Here is a 15,865-nt window from a genome sequence, read left to right on the forward strand (position 1 = left end):
AACAGCAGGAAGATGTACACAAATGGACCGACGATGAGGTGCAGACATTGCAGTCTACAGCACCGAGGAGATTCAGAGGGGGTTTGAGTCATCGCGGCGAAATGAAAATATCAGCGCACCTCGACACACTGGGGATCCATCACGCCGCAAAACAATGCCGTCAAAAGTTTAAAAAAAAACTCAAGCAGGATTACAATCAACCGCCATGTGCAGAAACACACAAACCAGAAACGCGCCTACCGCCTCAGCTCCTTCCATCCTTCTCCGTTGTTGTTATGATTTTTGTTTGTGACCTGCCTGGGTGACGTCACGGTCGAAACTGTCGCACAGCGATTAAGCGGTGATCGAAACTCATGACGTCGCCGCGGGGTCCGACTCTGCAGTGGAAACACGACCACTGAGAGGGCCGAGTGAGAGGACGGTTCCTGTAGAAGTTCCTACCCCCTCCCTTTACCAGGAACTCCTGCAGTGGAAACACGGCTATTGTGTTGATTTTGTTAACAGTGACTTTGCACCCAAACATTAAGCATATCGGGTGTTGTCCGGTACAATCGACTCTCCACAGTGCAGCTTGAAAACTCCTCTTTGTCTAAAGCAGAATGACAGAAAGAGGCCCGGCCGCACTGGACGCGGAACCGAAGCTCAGCGCCCTGGAGCAGAGTGTAGGGGTTATCCCAACTATAAGAAAATGTATTTAAGATTTATTATGATGCCTCACAAAGGGGGGCACCATTTATGTTGTGCTCTGGCACAACTATAAGAAAAGGTTAAGGATTATTAGGTAAGTTATTAAGATGCCTCACAACGGAAGCACTATTTATGTTGGGGTTATACCAACTATAAGTAAAGTTATTATTAAGAGGGTTATTGGCTATCAAATTAGTAAAATATCAATACCAAAATATTAATAATTACTATAAAAATTATTAATGGGATTTAATTTCATTAAATCCACCTCGGGGCACCAGACAGCCAATGTACCAAAATCAGTCTCATAAGGGTGTGCTAACTATTAATATAGAACCTTGTTTAATGATTAAGTTAATAATTATTAACAAATTAACATTATCAATAGCTGCAAAGTTGAAGGATTTAGAAGTTCTACTGCGTAGAGGTTGGCATACTCACTATTGTACAACATTAACAGACGAGTAAAGTTTCAAGGAAGTTTATTGGACACATCTAGAAAATGGAATAACAAAACATGAAACTAAGACAAGCTACATACACTGTGCACGTGTGTGTGTGTGTGTGTGTGTTTGTGTGTGTGTATGGCTATGTGTCGGTGACCATGTGTCTGTGAGGTGTGAAGTGTGACCTCAGACAATGGAAAAGATGGAGGGTGGCCTTTGTCCTGAGACTTCTAAGGCCAACCGCATGTGATGTGGGGGAGGTGAACAAAGGTGTGACCTTGTTCAACGCTCAAGTTGCATGTTAAACATAGGTTAACTAAATATGAGACTATAGCTGACAACAACAAAGCAACAACAACAAAGCTCAAGTATTTTAACTGATTTCAATCAATACAAACATTGGCATGGTTGAAGTACTCTATGCTTAGTCAGGGTGCAAGGTAAGCTAACTAGGCCCAGTTACGTTACCAAGTCACGTGAAGGTGAGAAGTCCCGGTGCTGGCGGGGATTCCTGCGGTTGCAGGTTTTGCTGGTCCTGTTGTGGAAGTTAAGTCCAGTGATTGTGTCTTTGTCCAGTGAACTACAGCCGTCCTGGCTGTGTAGTTTGAGTTCCGTTGAGGAGAGTCCTTCTCCTTGCAGAGTTGGTTGGTTGCTCTGCTTGGCGTTGTGGCTCCGTTCCTTGTTGACTCAACTAGCAGACCGTTGTGCTGGCTAGCTGGTTCTTGTTCTTTAATCCGTTGGTAGGCACTCGCGTCGCTGCCAGGGGAGGCGTCTGCCTTCTGCAGGCCTCATGGAGATTGGAGAGCTGTAGCAGTAGCTCCAGGTGAGGAGCTGAGAGGAGCAGCAGCTCCTTCTGAAGAGCGGGCAAGAGAAGAGGGCGAAGAGAGCGAGAGGAGAAGGGAACTTCTCCTTTTATATGGCCTGTGACCTCACAGGTCCTGGGGCCATACCTGACCAATGGGGGGTCAGTAGTGGAGGTTCCACACCAAGGTGTGAAAAGGTGAAGGACGCTGGGAGGCTGAGTTCAGAGGGTTTCCTTTGTTCAGGAGACAAAGGAGCCATGCAGTCTTGTCCTCCATTTTGACTGGGCTGAGTCCCTACAAGAGGCAGTTTCAGATTGGCGCACATGTTAACCGGTCTGCCTGGTCGCACATCTGGCGCTGTGGAAAGAAGCCGCGCTTCAGTTCTATTTTTCACGCGAGCCGTGAGCGCCGTTGTCAAGCTGGATTAATCAATTTTCAAAATAAAATGATTATTAATGAAGTTGTTGCCGTCCGTCTATTATACACACACACACATCCATACATACAGAGCTAGGGACAGACCTGTGTGTGTGGAAAACCGAGTACAGACGAGTGGTCGATGTTTTACCGGCGAGGAGAGAGCAGGAGAAGCAGCTCCCTGTGCGACCAAGCGCCTGCGAGGACGCGCGCAGCGCGCCCACTCTGGGCAGTTAATCGAAGTTACATTGTTGCGAGTTGACTCCGGCAGAAGCTCTGCGCCGTGCACACTGTTTCAGCTGCCTATTTTGTCATAGTTTATCAACGTCATTCTTGATTAGGATAATGTTAAGTTAATTTTGTGGTGGGGACAAAATTGTTCTTGACAAAAAGTGGTGGGGACATGTCCCCTATGGGTGGGCCCAGCCTAAAATGGGTGGGCCCAGTAGTAGCGCCGCGGCTGCTTCCAATCTAGATCCTCTTTTTCTTAAATCCCTTCCCTTTGAAATTGCCAAAGACCAATTCTCTTACCTGGGCCTGTCTATTCCTGTAAACTCTAAACATTTAATAAAAAAAAATAATTTTGACGTCCAGGTTGAGAAGCTTAAGAGAAATATTGATTATTGGAGGTCTTTGCCACTTTAATAGTTAACGCTATTAAAATGGTGACGCTCCCTTGGTTTATGTACTTGTTTCAAAATATTCCCATTTTTCTTTCATCGTCATTCTTTAAAAAAATTGACTCTATAATTTTGCCTTTTATATGGGGATATAAAACTCATCGTATTTCCAAGGCTCATTTACAAAAGCCTAAGAAACATGGTGGTCTTGCCCTTCCTAATTTTCAACATTATTATTGGGCAACCAACGCCAGAGCTTTAATTTTCTGGCAGGATCAGCTCCCTCAACATAGAGAGCATTGCGATACACCTAAGTGGTTACAGCTTGAATCACATGCTGCAAGAAATAGCTCCCTTTCAGCTCTTCTGTTTTGCACGAAAGATTATCCTTTGTCTTCGGGTGAGGATAGTTTTGTGCTGTATAATTCAATTAAAATTTTAAAACAAATTAGGAAGGTACTTCCACTACCTGATTTTTCTAAATATTCTCCTATTTGTTTTAACCGTAGTTTTGTTCCAGCTCGGTCTGATCAAGCCTTTGTATTCTGGAGACAAAGGGGTCTGGTTACCTTCTCAGATTTGTATACGCATAATCATTTATCTTCATTCAATGAGTTGAAGGAAAGCTTTTCCCTTCTTCAATCCCACTTTTTTCGCTATCTACAAGTAAGGCATTTTGTTAAAGAAAATGTAAACAACTACATAAATCCTAGTATGGAGCACTCATTTTTTGCTATAATGAAACAAAAGCCAGGATCTAAACACCTTGTATCAAAATTTGTTTCATTGTTTTCCAAAGTTTCAGTTTTGTCAACAAACCATATCAAGTCTGCATGGGAGGCAGATCTTGGTACAGAGCTGTCTGATGAGGTGTGGAGGGAAGGGTTGGAAAAGATTAATTTAGGTTCAACTAATGCCAGGTTGCAGCTGATCCAATATAAAATCATGCACAGATTACATTATTCCAAGGTAAAACTCAGTAAAATGTATCCTGATGTTTCCAATATTTGTGACAGATGCAACCAGGGGCACATGTTTTGGCTCTGTCCAAAGATTGTTTCTTTTTGGCAACAGATCTTCTCATGGTATAGTAATGTTTATGATGTGCAGCTGGATCCAGATGTAGTTTTTATATTGTTTGGTTGCTCCGAAGCTTTCTTTTCACTCCCTTGCCCTATGCAGGTGACCATCAGATTTGGCGCGTTGGTGGCAAAAAGGTTTATACTTAACGACTGGAAGGCCACTGACCCTCCTAGCTTTTCCAGGTGGCTAAGGGAAATGGTCTCAGGGATACATCTAGAAATGCTTCGCTGCAATCCGGGTACTGTTACATCACCCGTGGAGACTGACGGTGTCTGGGGCCCCATTGCGAAACATATTAACACAGTTTTGTAAAGGTCTGGGTAGTGTTTGTTGTTGTTGTTTTGTTTTGTTTTTGTTCTTCTTGTGTTTGTTTGTTTGTTTGTTTCCTGTTTCGGCTGTGTGTTTTTGTTGCTGTTTTTGTTTTGTTTTGATGTTGCTGATTTTATTGTTTAGCTTGTGTACTTGTTTGTTGTGGGGGTTTTGGAGTGACTTTTGAAAAATAATAAAAATATACACATTCGATTTTCTAAACTTGTTCTTTCTGAAGTTTCTTCAGCTCTGAACAGATGATGAGACACTGAACGCTGTCAACAAGGAGCTTTGTCCTCAACTCACTGCTTTTATTCTTCATTCAGATTGAAGGGCTGCAGTTTGTCAGAGATCAGCTGTTCTTCTCTGGGTTCAGCTCTGAAGTCCAACCCCTCCCACCTGAGAGAACTGGACCTAAATGGAAACTACCTTCATGATCCAGGAGTGAAGGATCTGAGTGTTTTTCTGGAGAGTCCAGACTGTAGACTGGAGACTCTGAGGTCAGATTCTGTTTTATTATTTGATCAATAATCAATGATCTGATCACTGCAGATGTGTGTGTGCATGGGCGTAGCGAATGCGAGGTACACGGGGGACATGTCCCCCGCACTTCAGGGTCATTCTATGTCAACTCAACCAGAGTTTGGCAACTTTAGTTGAAATTTTGACTTTGTATATCATTTTTAAAGAGCTAAAGTCAGTTTCCTGGTGCTGTTCTGTTTGTGTGGTTTTTTAGCTGCTAAGGAGAGGAGCAATTGAATGCGAGAGGATGATAAATCACTCAATAGACCTTTGAACAATTTGTCCCCCTCAAATGATGGCTACGCCGCTGTGTGTGTGTGTGTCTGTGTCTGTGTGATCTTCATTTCATCTTCTTCTTTTATTCTTCATTCAGATTGAGATTCTGCAGTTTGTCAGACACCAGCTGTTCTTCTCTGGTCTCAGCTCTGAAGTCCAACCCCTCCCACCTGAGAGAACTGGAGCTGAAAGGAGGAGACAACATCCTGAGCTCTTCATCTCTGCAGCAGCTTCATGATCTTGTGAAGAGTCCAGACTTTCGACTGGAGACTCTGGAGTGAGTCTGATCTGTATCTGTTTCCACAGCTGATGACTGCAGGAGTGAAATAAAGTGTGAAGTGCAGCAGGTGAAGCTGTCAGGATGTGACATCACATATGACATCATCTATGACATCACAGACTCAGAAAACGCTGCAGCAGCTTCAGTGTGTCAGTCATCAGTGATCCAGTCACAGGTAAAGGTGTTGAGTCAAACCTGTCACTCAAGTACAGGAAGTACTTTTACTGTAGTAACTCCAAACTAAATACTTTTACTGTGATACTGTCATTATAGAAACTTTTACTCTGCTCTTATATTATAATATTCACTGTGATACCTTGTAAGAAGTACTTTTACTGTGAAAACTGCTCTTATTGTTGTACTGTAAATACATGAGTTATTTTTGTCTGTGTTACTGTAAGTACAGGGAGTACTTTTACTTTGCTACTGTAAATAAAGGATACCTTATGAAGTACAATTACTGTGATTCTGAAAATACTTTTACTCTGGTACTGTAAATATGAGAAGTATTCACTGTGATAACTTGAAAGAAGTACTTTAACTCTGATTCTGTCTACGGAAACTACTTTTATTGTTGTGCTGAATTTTTACTGTGTTACTGTAATTACAGGGAGTACTTTTACTTTGGTACTGTGACTAAAAGATACCTTATATGAAGTACTTACTCTGATACTGTATCTACAGGAAGTACTTTTATTGTTATATTATTACATATGAATTATTAAGCAGTTGTACTGTGTTACTGTAACTTTTTACTTTGGTACCATTAATACAGTAAGTGTTTATAACATTGTAACGGAAGTACTTTTACTGGGGTACTTTAAGTACTGTGAAGTAAAAATATCACTAACTTTCCTTCAGGACTTTAAAAGTTTTCAAAAGAAAGAAAAGACAGAAAAACAAACAAACGTCTCTGATCATAACTTTATTGACACAAGCTCGAATTCTAAATAGGCTAGCTAGCTATCTCTAAATAGGGGCATGTCGGTCTCACCTGTGCCGCATCAGGACCACGGAGAGCAGCAAGATGCCAGTCTGCCTCGGCGTCTGGACCTCCACCGCTGAGAATCCCCACTTTGTAGCGGCAGGTGGCTGTGGCTTGACACTCAGTGTTGCCAACTTGGCGACTTTCTCGCTAAATCTGGCGAATTTCTAAACCCTCTTGGTGACTTTTTTTGTCAAAAGCGACTAGCGACAAATCTAGCAACTGTTTCCAGTGATATTACAAATGTTTCTGGACCTGAAAGCACGTTATTACAGCTGTTTTCAATGAGCAGCGGCTGCCGCGAGCACTCACTGCTAGTCAGCCTACACAATAGTGTCACGGAGCTGTCTCCGCTGCATTCAGAGACGCACTGGCCGCTACCCCCTTACTGTGAATCTGTGAACGCGCACGTATAGAGGACGGATTCAAGGCAGCAGACCAATCACAACCATGAGCACCGACGCGTCAGAGAGAAGCGAGGTGGGCGCACCAGAGCGCACACTCCTGTGAGGAAGAAGAAATTTTAAAAAAGAAGCCCGCGGTCGTGGCCCGACCCGAGTTATTAAATGTCAGTGAACATTGTTGACACTGTATTTCTCGAGACATTAGACCGTAGCAGAATGGGCCAGTCTGTCGGTCCTCCACCCATCCTGTGAGCTGCAAAAACCCCAGGGATGAAGCAGAGCGGCTGGTGCCCCTTTAAGGGGTGTCCCATTTCTAAGTCACAAAATAGCCCTCAACACTTGGATTTTTAGGACTACTAAAAGTGAGGGTTGAGCTTCAGGGTTAATATTGAGGGTTAAGATAGGAATAATTGGCCCTAAGACTAAATAAAAACTGCTCACAAACTAAAACTAAACTGAAAAAAAAAAAAACTAATGAAAATTTGAAAACTACTACACACACACACACACACACACATAAAGACTCGGACATCCGACATCAGGAGATAAGCAGCGTCAGATCACCTGACTCACCTGAACATGACGTGAGTCGTCCTCACCGTCACCAACATGCACTGAAACAGACAGAGATCACTTTACTGGAGTCTGAGAAAAAACGCTTTCCTTGAACGCAGCCTGAAGAGTCATGAGTTAGGGTTAGTGGAAGTTTGACTGACTGACCTGCAGTGCACACACGTCACCAAGACCTCACAGGCAGATCTCCACAGTTCCAGACACATTTCAATGAAATAAATATCCACAATAACCACTATTTAATGCAACTAATGGAATCAACAGTGAATTTATATCTATATAGATTGTCCCGTCACATCTGACGTCAGATCAAAGCAGAGATCAAAGGCTGTGGCACGCATAATGTTAACTCCACCTGAATTAACACAGCAGGGACGAACTGGCACTGAAAAGCAGCTGTGGATGTCCCAAAAGCAGGACTGAGGGTGGATGACTGCATGTCGCTGCCGTGTTGAGATACCACTCTGCCCTTGTGATGATCGCTTTATTTATTTATTTACTTATTAATTCATTAGAGCGAGCGACCGCATCAGGCAGCCGTAATGAAAAACAAAACACAAATCATCATCTCTCTTAGTCCACCACCACTGCCTCGGTATCAGATAGTCAGTATATAGCCTACTACAGTATACTCTCTATCACAGAAAAAAAAGAGAAAAAAAGAGACGGACAGAGAGAGAGAGAGAGAGGAGGACAGAGAGAGAGAGAGAGAGAGAGCGTCCTTTACGCTGATTTCATGGTGTTTGTTTATGTTGTGATTAGTGTAGCCTACACCTCTCATCTTGCTTACACAGAGTTTGAATAAATGTGAGTTTCTTTATTAGTTTATTAGTTGTTGTTTCTTACACTGAGCACCGGTTCTCAGTGTATCAGATCAATCCTGGTTAAGTATATTAGTAAACTCATTATTGGTCACTCTGAGCTCAGACCTCCGGACCGCACAGCTGTTTCCTCCGGGGAGAGGTTCAGCCTCTGGCGTCGCTGTCTCCTCCGTCCATGTCCAAGTATAAAATGACAAACTTGCAGCGCGCATCACCCGCCGCGCAGTTAAAGGTGAGGAGAGGAGCTCATTTGATTGGTGAAGATCTGACTCGGCTGTGTCAAACCCACTCCACGCCTTTCTCTCCTCCTCCTGTCTCCCTCCCGCCCTCTCTCCTCCCTCTTTGCCGTTTGCGCCGGTGGGAGGGACGAGGGGAGGGTTTACGCTGGTCTAAGTCTGACTGCGCGGCCCACCAATCTTGCGAAATGGACCTGGGCCACACCCCGTTGACGTGGCGAAGCTGCGCTGCACTTAGACTTCACCTGGTCTAAGAAACTAGGGCCCTCAGTGTTTCAGAAACTGAGGAGCAGAGACTGGTCGACTACAGAACATAAAACACCCCCCTCCCCCCACACAGACACTAACTCCTCCAGGTCAGAGACCATTCTGTAATATGTGAACTCCACCTTTAGCCGAGTGGCGACTAAACCCCTGAACATGAGTGTGGCATCAGTCGACCCCAGACCTTTCATCCTGTTTCTTCTACTCAGCCAGATGCTCATTGTTGCTTGACCTATGAGGAAGTTGACCAAGGAGACCCGGCTGAACTGTGCTGTTGTGGACCAAGGCCCAAACACAAACAGACCTCCAGTCCTCCAGAACCAGAACGAGAACCAAACCAGTCGGCATCTGCTGCAGCACAGAGAAAAGACGGTTCAGTCTTGGACATTCCAGACACAAATGCTGCAGAGATTCCTCACAGTTTCAGAACAAACACCGACTCCCCACCCTCGGATCCAGATGTGCCACATGTTCTGTTTGTAGCCACGGCCCAACAGAGTTGATCAGTTGGTCCAGTTTAAAATCACTGTCAAGCTTTATTCCAAGATTAGAAACTGTGGGTTTAAAATAAGGTAGAAGGGGGTCAGGGTCCTTTAGAGGGGCATCATAGGTTCCTTTGGGGTCAAAAATCATTATTTCAGTTTTTGTTTGGTTAAAATGTAAAAAGCTGTGGGCCATCCAAGCTTTGATGTCCCTGAGACAGTCTACCTTCACCCAGACTGAGTACAGGGTCTTCTTCCAGACCCTCTGAGAAGTTCTGTATTTGATGCTCGGCAGTGACACCAAATATGTAAGGAGCCCAATGAACTTGTACAGCTCTTCAACTTCAACATCAGCCCATTTGTACTTCTTTCCCATTTCTTTGTTCTTTGCTGCATACTTGTTGGTGCTGGTGCAGAGTGTTAGCACCATGGTTGGGGAGAAGTACAGCTGAAACAGGTCCGTGAATAGGCTGCGTGAGTGTCCACCTGGGCTCCTGGTGTTCTCCGTGGCATGAAGCGGCTATTTTGTGGAGCAGTGTCAGGGTCATTTTCAGTTCTCCAGGGCTCCAAGCGATGGAGTGGCTGAGCCCGTGGATATCTGGTCCTCATCCTCCTCCTCCTCCCACGCCCTCTCTGGGTAGGCCTCTGTGGAAAGGGTCCACTATCCTCATATCTGTATGACAAAATATATTATAAATATAAATTAGAGATTGTTCAAGTTATTGTTCATATATGCACAAGATGGATAAGTGAGTTCAAATGTGCACTAAAATTGTAATTCTCTGGCTCCCTATTTCAATGTGAATACTCAGTTTACAAAAGAAAACCTTACAGCTAATAAATAAATACATAGCTAGAAATAAACATATAAAACATAAAATATAACACAAAATAAATACAGTAAATCAGAAAAAAAAACTGAAAAAGCAGCATATTCTTCTCTTTGAAATGAGTATGTCAAATCAAAGTCAAAGTTACTTTATTTTTCAGTTAGGAACTTCATTTGCAAAGGAAACGTCAGTGCGGATCCAAACATACACCACACACCACACAAAATAGCCACACAAGCCCACATCATGTCACATCACATCAAACAAACACAAATATCCATGAGATAAAATGTGAGGAGAGACAAAAAAAAAGACAGACAAGTAAATAAATGAGTATGTGAGTTTAGATTAGGGGAAAATAAAAAGCTGAACCATCCCTGTATTTATCATTTCAGCCCTGCTCTTCTGTAACGTTACACAAACCTCTCTAAATATATAACGTTATATACATATTAGACGTGTTTATAACGTTTAAAATACAGCAGTAAACATAACAGAAGCTACAAATATTTATGATTAGTTTGACTTACCTCTCATCACCAGCGACATCGTCAATGACAAAAGACGGGTCTGTCACCTCCGCCTCCTCCTCCTCAGTGGATGACAGTGAAAAACCATCACCTTCATCATCCTCATCCTCAAAAAACAGCTTGAGGGCTTGATGGACATCCAACGATGTTTGAATGAATTGAGGCAAATGAAATTTTCGCCTCAAAAACTCAGTCTTATTCTATTTCTGTCTTCTTTTATTTCCAAACACTATGCTACAAGCAAATGTCATATTGCCTCTGTACAAATGCAACAAAGACCTTTTTAAATGTGAAAACAGCGGAGATCCATTCAAGATTTAAGTTTGGGCAACACTGATACTAGGCGATCGGAACATCAGAATTAATGTAGGCTATTTATGGCCACATTATTGAAATTATGAAATCATTAACTTTAGCTTACCTATGTAAACAATAAAACTCAGTAACCAAGCTCCATGTTGTCCCTGTGTGATGTTCAGAGACAGGTCAGGACATTGAGGACAGAGAGCTCTGAGGTTGAAGTCCTATAAAAATGAGATGCACCTGTGACTGTGACAGGTCTGTAGCTACGCCTTGACCACATGTCAGCTGATCACCTGTAGTAGAGGAAACTCCGCTGTTCTCAGCTTCACCGTGACGAGCGTTTTTTTTTTTTTTAATTAAGCTCCGGTAGCGACCAAAATACGGGAAGATACTGTAAACCGGCGCGGATCCGTTGTGTTTATCAAAGCGTCACCGTGCTGCAGCACCAGGTCTGTCTGAGCTGCATTCATGAAGTTAGAGGCTACTTTCAGCGTGATCTCTCCGTCCGTTAACGCTCCGTTCTGATCCAGCCCCACTGGACTTTCAAAGTAAAGGTGACGCCAGCTGAAACAGCAGCGCTTTTATAGCCGATTTTATTATTAAGCTCTGAACATAAACCTGGTCGGGACCAGGTTATGGGCTAAGCATAAGTTACCATGGTGATCTAGCCGGGTTAAAGAGAGCCACCTTTGTAGTACAGAGCCTGGCTTTAGACTCAACATACCTCGCTAACCTGCTTCGCAGTAGGCCTACACCCCGTCTCCTTCTCTCTCTCTTCATGCTCTGCGCCGGTGGGGTGCGTTCATGCTCAGAACAGCGTCTGAAGCGGAGCGAAGCCCCAATGAGCCCCGCGGGCACACAAGCAGCGCGTCAACGTCATCTTGCGGCCTGGAGCTGAAATCAAACGCACCCCTTCTGCTGCGGTCGAGTTGTTGAACCAAGTTGAAAACAGAACTACAGCTACATTTATTTTCAATCAAGATTCCAGCTTGGCGGCAGACAATTTCAGCGAGACAATTATAATGCCTTTGAGAATCGAATATAATGCATTTTAATGCCTTCAAGACCGTAATTTTAGCAAAATATATTTAATGACTTTCAATGCTTTTTAATGTCCTAGTGTGTCCTGACTCAGACCAGGGGCCTCATTTATCATTGTGGATACACCTTTTTTTACACCCTTTTTCCCCCGTTTTGTGCGTACGCACTTTTCTCCGCCAAATTTGGGATTTATCAAACCAAAACCTGACGGGGAAAAGTGCGGACATTTACACCCATTTTGACCCTGGCGTACCGTGATTTACGCCTTTTCTGAGGAACAGGAGGAATTGGCGACACCGTTGCTGAGTCAGAGAACTGCAGTGTGAGAGGGAGAGAGGAGCGGAGTACATTTAGAAGAGCACAGTAGGATTTTTTGAAGTAATTGTGGTAGTGGTGGACCGTTGATGCTGGCAATCCAACCCGCTCTATAATAACACTAGGCTCTGTGTTAATTGATAAACAGAGCGGATTGTGGATTTTGCTTTTTTGATTAGGCTATATGTGACGTCCGACAAGGATCAAACCATCCAAGTTTAAAAACACACCGGCAGCAGCGCACACTGATGCAGCCTAGACTGTTATTAATCTGTCACCTGAGTTAACGAGGTGCACGTGTGTTTGGAGCTGACGAGAGGAGAGAATAAAGAGCGAGACAACGCGGCGCTGAGGAGGAACAGTGAAGGACTCAGCTGTAATGGAAAATGACCTAAACCGAGTCCAGTAGAGCTGTAACTGTGTAGTGGAAAGGCATGCAAAGTAATGGTAACTATCGTTGATTTAGCCTAGCCTACATTGTTTTAACATCTAGGTGTAAAAAAAAAAAAAAAAAAGATTTTCTGGGATAAAGGGGCAGATTAGGAAGATTCTTCTTCTTTCTGCTCCCTTTTGTTGAGATTTGGGAGGTTTTGGTTTTTATTGTAGCTTATTAAAATGCAAGATAATTTTTCTGACTGATTTGTAGCCCGATATCGCCGTGTATGTGCTTTCGGAGAAGTTCCGCTTCTTTCCCCCACCCTCCGCCTGTTTTCTCCGTTGTCACTTTGTTGTCACTTTGTAGCCGCTCCACAGAGCACATGGCTAATTAAATATGCACGTGCTGACCATATATGGCGTTCTGGGGGTGGAGTAAGAGGTGTGTTCACGTGTGCACCATTCTTGGGTCTGGTGTGATTTACCAAAGGCAAATTGCGGAGAGTTGTGCATACGCACAGTTTGATTGATCTGAAAAAGGTGTAAATATTTTGAGTGTGCGCAATTTTCGTCTTTTCGCCGTACGCAAAAATGTAGTAGCAGTTTTACACCCTCTTTGATAAATGAGGCCCCTGGTGTGTCCAGGTGAGCTCACCAGCTCCTCCTCTCTCTCCTCCACCAGCTCAGCTCCTCCAGCTTCACTCTCTCTGTTGTGTTCAGTCGGGAATATAGTCAGCATTGCATTTTTCCACTTTTCATCCCATTGATCTCCATTGGAAACATATGAAAATCTGGGAAGTAAATCATTACCAAGACATTCTTCACCATTGTGTTTAGGAAGGTGTGTAATATTATGTATTAAAATGTTGTAATTCAACCCCCGCGGGTAACCCCCTAAAAACTACTCAAAGTTGGGGTTACTACTAAATACTCCATATAATATAACTTATATTCTTCCCTTTTTCCAAGTCATGGACATAGAGGGAGAGGACATGGCCGACACAGGAACTGGGGAAGAAACGTTCTTCATGAAGTCTGTTATCACTGTGTCCAACATGGACATCAGGCACGTCACTGTCCCCTAAGAACATCATCAACTCCAACAAACAGTTCAGACTGAGATGATCGGAGGGGAATGGATTCCTGCTGACAAGCTGAACCAACCTGTGAGGTCTGAGGAAGGTACTGCACCATATTCACACACACACAGATCAAAGACATACACATCGCTACAAATTGTGCTTCAACACTGACACTCGTGGACCCCAGGAAGAATAGTCTGCATCATTATGTAGACTAATGGGGATCCAAAGAATACAATAAACAACAATAAAACTCGTTATGGAGAAACTGAGTGAAAATGATGCGCATGTGTTCATCAGGTCAGCTAGTTAGAAAAAACATTACCATTCCATTTAAATGTGCAGATGGGCCAAATACAAGCATATTCCCTCTCTGTGGAAGACACCGTGCCTTGTCCCTGTCCCCAAAAAGAAAAACCCCTCAGACCCCAATGACTATAGACCCATAGCCCTCACCTCCCAGGTCATGAAGACCCTTGAGAAATGAGTCCTTAACTACATCAGGCCCAAGGTGAGCACTCTGATTGACCCCTTGCAATTTGCTTACCAGACTAATATTGGTGTTGGGGATGCACTTATTGACATGCTTCAGAAAGTATATGCACATCTAGATACTCCTGATACTATGGTCAGAATAACTTTCTTTGACCTGTCAAGTGCATTTAACACAATCCAGCCTGTTCTCCTAGGGGAAAAGATGAGAAAAATGCAAGTGGAACCAGAGCTCGTGTCATGGGTGCTTGACTACCTGTCTGCTAGACCACAGTATGTGCGGATACAGAATTGTGTGTCAAAAACTGTTTTATGCAGCACTGGGGCACCGCAGGGGACTGTTTTATCACCTTTTCTGTTCAGCCTCTACACCTCAGACTTTCAACACAATTCAAGCACCTGCTTTCTGCAACAATACTCGGATGACTCTGCTGTTGTGGGCTGCATTAAGGGGGGATGTGAGAGGGAATACAGGAGCACAGTCAGGGATTTTGGGGACTGGTGCACCCTCAACAACCTGAAGATCAACACCACCAAGACTAAAGAATGGTCCTTGACTTCAGAAGGCCAAGACCTAAAAAAAAGTATTTTACTCTATTTATTGCATCTCACACTTTCTTTCTTGCTCTTCTCTTGGATATGTTTGCCTTTGTTATTGTTTTATTCTATATTATGTACTGTGTATGAATGTTTCACATTGCTGTCACAACTCCCTTGCCCAAGACAAATTTCCCCTTTGATTCGATTTGATTACAGCATGTATCTAAATGTAAAAACTTTGAAAATAAATTCATAACAGATCAGCCATATGTGCTACGGCTTTGCAACTTTCACTTTAAAATTGCCTAATTTTGTCCATAAAATATATTTGCCCAGACCCGACCATTGCTGCGCAGAAGCTATAATTTTTATTACTTTTTCACCTTTTTGTAATAATTGTAATGATGATTAAGTTGTGACTTTTTGTGTGTATGATTAATGAATAATCAAAAGGGAGAATTGTAATGACAATGCTGTTGTGTTTCAACCATTTGAGATGTCCCCACACCCTACATCACTGGGTTTTCCTGGAGTTTTTCCGCAGTGGATGTGAGGGTCTAAGGGCAGAGGATGTTTTTATGATGATGATGATGTTGTTTGAGACAATCTGTTTGTAAAAACAGGCTATACAAATAAAATTGCCTTGCCTACCTTTTCCACCAAGATATCAGGCCATTTGTGAGTTGTAATATAAGTTTCACCCTCTTTATGTTACTCATGGGAACCCACCAGGGGCTCAACTCCTGCAGGACACCCCAAATGGGAAAACAACAGAACTAGGGGGATATCAGTTCATGTAAGGTGTGAAAGCCAGGGCCCCCACTAGACCAAAAGGCCCTTTGAAGACAAAAAAGGGGAGATCCTCCACGCTTCAGCTTGACGAACTCTGGACCGGTGCGTCTCAGGGCTGGAGCACACGGTCAATTAATAAACATTTATTGAGGTGCGGCTGCTGACGTTTCGACACAAGGTCTTCTTCAGAGCAAACAGAGCTGTTCAGTGGACGGGGGATTTAAATCCCGTGCCTGCATCTCTGATTGGGAGAGCAGGGAAACACGTCATATCACAACGGCTCACGTGATAGTCTACCACAACAATAATCCAAGTGTAATGAATACAATAAAGTTACAATGTATACAGGGACATGAT

At 43.4% G+C, this 15,865-nt stretch overlaps 1 protein-coding gene across 1 annotated transcript in view; it reads left to right on the forward strand.

The window, feature by feature from the left end:
* Window positions 1-6,508, forward strand: part of LOC310995679 (NLR family CARD domain-containing protein 3-like) — a gene marked incomplete at its 3' end in the record, with an annotated part of 63,221 nt that extends 56,713 nt beyond the window's left edge. Inside the window, exons 9-11 of the mRNA XM_083984796.1 lie at window positions 4,692-4,846; window positions 5,470-5,618; window positions 6,452-6,508. Coding sequence (XP_083840922.1) covers window positions 4,692-4,846; window positions 5,470-5,618; window positions 6,452-6,508 — 361 coding nt within the window. The remainder of the gene's footprint in view (window positions 1-4,691; window positions 4,847-5,469; window positions 5,619-6,451) is intronic.
* Between the last annotated feature and the right edge of the window lie 9,357 nt (window positions 6,509-15,865).

This window comes from Trachurus trachurus (genome assembly GCF_905171665.1).
Source record: "Trachurus trachurus genome assembly, chromosome: 13".
Lineage (NCBI taxonomy): Eukaryota > Metazoa > Chordata > Actinopteri > Carangiformes > Carangidae > Trachurus > Trachurus trachurus.